The sequence below is a fragment of the Mangifera indica genome, chromosome 6 (assembly GCF_011075055.1).
Source record: "Mangifera indica cultivar Alphonso chromosome 6, CATAS_Mindica_2.1, whole genome shotgun sequence".
NCBI classification, from domain to species: Eukaryota; Viridiplantae; Streptophyta; class Magnoliopsida; order Sapindales; family Anacardiaceae; genus Mangifera; species Mangifera indica.
Genome location: NC_058142.1, coordinates 13,247,712 through 13,253,106, shown reverse-complemented (window position 1 = coordinate 13,253,106; position 5,395 = coordinate 13,247,712). Strand labels below are relative to the sequence as shown.

At 36.5% G+C, this 5,395-nt stretch overlaps 1 protein-coding gene across 1 annotated transcript; it reads right to left on the bottom strand.

Moving 5' to 3' along the window:
* Positions 1 to 1,349: 1,349 nt before the first annotated feature.
* On the bottom strand, positions 1,350 to 2,233 carry LOC123219684. Its single transcript, XM_044641678.1, has 2 exons — positions 2,005 to 2,233; positions 1,350 to 1,903 (listed from the first exon to the last, which is right to left on the bottom strand). Exons 1-2 carry the CDS (start codon positions 2,231 to 2,233, stop codon positions 1,350 to 1,352), a joined length of 783 nt encoding a protein of 260 aa, XP_044497613.1.
* Between the last annotated feature and the right edge of the window lie 3,162 nt (positions 2,234 to 5,395).

The following is a 5,395-nucleotide window of genomic DNA, read 5'->3' as shown; positions in this document are numbered from 1 at the left end:
TGAATTTGGTATATACAGGTTGGGAAATATTGAAATTACAGAGGAGATGCTGCCGAAATTTTTAAGTAATACTGTTAATGAATGCCTAAATGATTATGGTAATTTACTAAATTTGTTGATGCAGATATTGATGCCAATACAATGCTCCCTGCTACCAACTGGTTAGCTTAAGTTGCTTCAACAATTCCAACATTGTATTTGCACCATCTAGATGGACATTGACTTTTGAATTACTTTCGCTCAATGTTGCAGAAGATCCATCAGTGCATTTCATGACTCTTCCATCCACTAGGAAATCCTCAATGACACTAATTTCTATAAATTAACTACCATGTCAATATCTAACAAATGCAGACAATAAACACAAAAAGCATAAGCTTACTTTGAACTTACTTTGAAAGCAAATTTTCTTCCATTTTAAGAGCAAGCAAAAGCTTTTGCAATATCCACTCTAATTGAGTAACAAACAAGCATCGATCCATACAAGATTTTGTGGCACAATATATTCTGGATATATTGAAACAACATAAAGTCATTTCCAGGCATCAACAGGAAGAAAAAAATGAAAACTTCGCTTTCCATAGTAAAAGCCACAGCAGAACATTACAAGTACACTGTTCTGCTGTGGCTTCCTTTACACTCAATAGTTGAGAGCTCACCAATATAAATCGAAGTGTATAATCCAGAAGTAAAGTAACTCACCAACACAAATTCAAATTAAGGAAAAAAACAATATCAAGAAGTCAAGCCATCAGAATTTCAACTTAAAAAAAAATTAGAAAGCAACCAGCAATTCCTTCAATATATGGAAACAAGATCCAAAAGAAAGCATCGAAAGTTTAATTTTTTATGAACTTACTAGAACTCAACTAAGCCATCATAACAAGAGCAATCAGCTTTAACTCTACAAACTACAAAAAATTCATGATAGAATAAGTACACAAACCAATAAAATACTTATTCAAACCACAAAACACTGGAAAATAAAAAGAAATAAATAAAGAAACTGACCTAATATGAAACAAAGTGTATTTGCATCTTTAACAAGAAACCCAATACTTTGAATCAGAAAAAGGAAGCATTAAAAAAAAAAAAAAACTCTACTTGGCGAATCCTTTGCGAGTTGATGATTATGAGACAGGAAAACAGAATTTAAAGGATTATTTTTATATTATTTATCGTTATAATATGTGAAATAATTAGTAAACCCTTCGGCCGTCGATGATAGTGTTTTTTCACAAAACTTTGGGTGTAAAGAAAAAAAAAGCAAAAAACCCACACAGCATATGAACAAATATATCATATATGCAAAGACAATTTAATATAGTAATGTTCAAAATTACATGAATTTATATTCTTTCTGATAAACCTAGACCTGATGAAGATGTTGTAGCTGCCGATAAGGGATTTTTACAAACTAAACGCGTGTGCCCTTTCTGATGACATCTGCTACATTCAATTTGACATATTTCTTCTCCTTCTGATGGTCTTCTATTACGTTCTGAAGGACGACCGGAACGTCGTTGTTGCATTTGTGGTGGATTAACAATACGGATATCTTCAGGTTGTACCCATTCGGAAGGATCTCCCAAAGGTTCAACAGCCTCCCGATAGACAGCTTTCCAATATTCAGTTGAGTAATATTTATTTACCCAAGGATAACAATTGGAGAGGTTTTGAAATCTGGCAATTGCCGCAACATGTACGCATGCGATTTGTGAAAGCTGAAATTTTTTGCAGCTGCATTCTTTTGTTGCAAGATTCACGATAGCGACAGATCTACCACTGCTATACACTTCGTATCTATCGACGGTTATTGGTTTGACAATCATATTAGCTGATTTATGAATATGATTGGCTAACTTTTCTTCAGCCCATGGAGTCAGAGGATGAGTGCAAGTATCTAGAAAATATTATAACATTTCAGACAATTATAAAAATACAGGCATAGATGGTTTATACAGATCATATTATGAATATTAACAATTTAAATGACTTTTTTACCTGCTATATTGCGACGAGTATAAAACCATTTTTGTAATGTCGAACGTAGAAATTCAATAAGCATAACCACTGGAAGTTTACGTGCATGCCGTGCCAAAGCATTAAATGATTCAGCAATATTTGTGGTCATTATGTTATATCGAATGCCAGGAAAGTGAGCACGAGCCCACCGTGTGTAGTCAATCCCTTCCAAATAAGCAGCTGCAGTGGGGTTTTCAATTTTAATCATATGCAAAGCCTCTTCAAAATCCTCTGTTCGATAAGCCTTCGCCGCTCTCCAAAATAATCCCTCTATATGTTTTGTTTGCTAATATCGAGCACGCATATTTCCTTTTATATGATGGTTACACCAGCCATGATGTGCATTAGGAAACACCTCTCTCACAGAACGAGTGATGGCATTGTGTCTGTCTGAGATGATTGCTAGATTATTGAGATCCCCGATACATCTGTGTAACGCTCGGAGAAATAAGGTCCAAGTCATTGTTTCCTCCCTTCCACCAACTCCGAACGCAATCGGATAAATTTGATTATTTCCGTCTTTGCCCACAGCAATAAAAAGTGTACCCCAATATTGACCTTTCAAAAATGCACCATCAATACAAATAACTGGACGACAATACTGACGGAATGCTCTGATAGAGCATCCTAAAGATATGAAAACAAATTGAAATCGATTGTCTGAGTCAGTTTCAATTTCTGTAATAGTACCAGGGTTTCGTTGTTGAAGATTATAGCAAAATATGGGTAATAATCTAAATGACTCTTCCGGTGAACCTCTAATTTCGTTCAATGCCCAATTCTTTGCACGCCAAGCTTGTGCATACGATATATCAATTTGAAACCTATCTGCCATATCTGTTATAATTTCCTTTGGCCTATACACGCGATCCCCAGCAGTAAATAAGTTCTGTAAGATTTTTCCAAGTGTCCTTTTACCTGCTTGCCTGTGGTGAGGCCTTATGATATCGCGAGGACAAGTATGTGTTCCTAATTTATGTAATACAAATATATCACTATTACTTAACTTAACCCCTCCTGCTTTCCATTTGCATTGTTGATGTAAACACTTGATATCCCATCTTTTCTTATTTGAGCTCGAGACTTTGAATTGATAGCCATTTTCGATTGCATCTCTATATAATGTATCTTTTAAAACTGCTTTAGATGCAAACTGGTCTTTCACTTTTAATTTGCCGCCTGATGGTGCAACCGTATGAACCGCAATTCCTTCATTTTCAACATCTCTATAGGGTTCTGGACCACCAAAAAATGGATTGCGACCAACTACACGTTCAGGGGTTGTCACTGACGTATCAACCCTTGCATCATCAACAACATCATCATTTTGCATTTCCGCAGGATTATCATCTCTATCATTGTCATTATCACAACCGCAATGTTCATCTTCTTCCTGAGGGTTAATATCATGCACGAGAGGTAAATCATCTGTTTGATAACAGCCTTCAGGTGTACCCCATATTGGTTCTGGGCCTCTTTCACCATATGCCAAGTCTTGAGAAAAAGAATTCCAACCAATATCACTCTCAATACCATCTATATTTATCCTGCTACATCCTGGTACACTTCCTGCTACACTCTCTGGTACACTATTTGGTACTGTATATATGTTATCCATGGAATGAACTTCGGTTGATGGATTCTGTTGAATCCCTTGATGAATCTCTTGATGAGTCTCTTGACCTTGATGAATCTCTTGATGAGTCTCTTGATGAGTCTGTTGACTTGGTTGTGAATGTTGCTGTAAAACCACTTCAAGAAAAAAAGGAGACTTTTTGCGAGATTTACATAACTGCATCATCATTCGGATATCATAATCATCTTTCAATAAATAAGGTGAATCGCTAAACTCTGTTGGACTTGGCATATAAATTTTAATTTCATTAAAACATTGATTGATACCTAAACGAAAACATACTCCTTCCTTGAATCCTTCGTAATCAATTTTTCTATTAGCCGAAAACAGCTTCTGAAATCCACCGATATATTTGAGATTATTACCTTCATCGTTGCGCCATTCTCCCCCGAATCCTAGCATAAACATCACTCCTACCATTTTTTCTAATGTATGGATTCAAGAACAAAAGACTGAGATTGAAAAGTGAGATTGAAGTTATAATGAAGCTTTGAAATATTAAAAGTAAGCGAAGAAGCAAAGAAATCTCTGTAAAATAACAACGGTTTCTTACTGGAGGAAGTAAATCATCTTAGTTTTATTATTATTGCAGTAAATACTTTCAGCTACCACAAATCTACCCTAACTAAATATTAATGAAGAATTAAATTCTCTGCTTATTAAAAATAATTATTAACTTTTTTTAAAATTTTCTTAATAAAGGTTTTCATTAAAAAAGACGATAAGTTGTTCTACGCACCCTTTCGGCAATTCCCGCACTATTTCGGCACTTGCCGCACCTTTTCAGAAATTGTCATACCCTTTAAGCAAATCTCCGCACCCTTTCGACAATTCCCGCACCCTTTCGGCACTTACCGCACCCTTTCAGAAATTGTCATACCCTTTAGGCAAATCTCCGCACCCTTTTGACAATTCCCGCACCCTTTCGGCACTTACCGCACCTTTTCAGAAATTGTCATACCTTTCAGTAAATTCCCGCACCCTTTCAGCAATTGCCGCACCCTTTCAGAAATTTCCATACCCTCAGAAAATTCACGCACCCTTTTGACAATTTCCGCACCCCTTCAGAAACTGCCGCACCCTTTCAGAAATTTTCATACCCTTTCAACAAATTTCCGCACCCTTTCAGAAACTGCCCCACCCTTTCAGAAATGGCCGTACGCTGTGAGCAATTGTCGCACCATTATTTGCAGGAATTGTTGAACTGTGCGGGAATTGCTGAAAGGGTGCTGCAATTGGCTAAAGGGTGCGGCAATTGGTGAAGGGGTGCGGCAATTTGCTAGAAGGGTGCGGGTGCTGCGCGCGCCCGCTCGCACGCACCAGAGCGCGCGCGCCCGCACGCACGCACCAGCGCTAGGGCGCCCGCACGCACGCACCAGAACGCGCGCGCCCGCCCGCACGCACCAGCGCGCTCGCACGCAGCCGCACCCCTTACCAAACTGCCGCACCCCTTACCAAATCCACGCACCCCTTGCCAAATTCTGTTTTTGTAAAAATAAAATATAATCTATTTTATAAAAATAGATTATATTATAAATATATATTATTTAATAGATTATTTTATAAATATCCAAATTCACTTCAATTATTTTATAAAAATAAAATTTTTAGATATTTTTCATTACAAATAATTTAAAGAAAAACTTATCATTTTTTATATATCCAAATTTGATATATACAAATAAATTATTTTTTAAATATTAATCCTTTTTTAATTTATAATTTTATTTATTT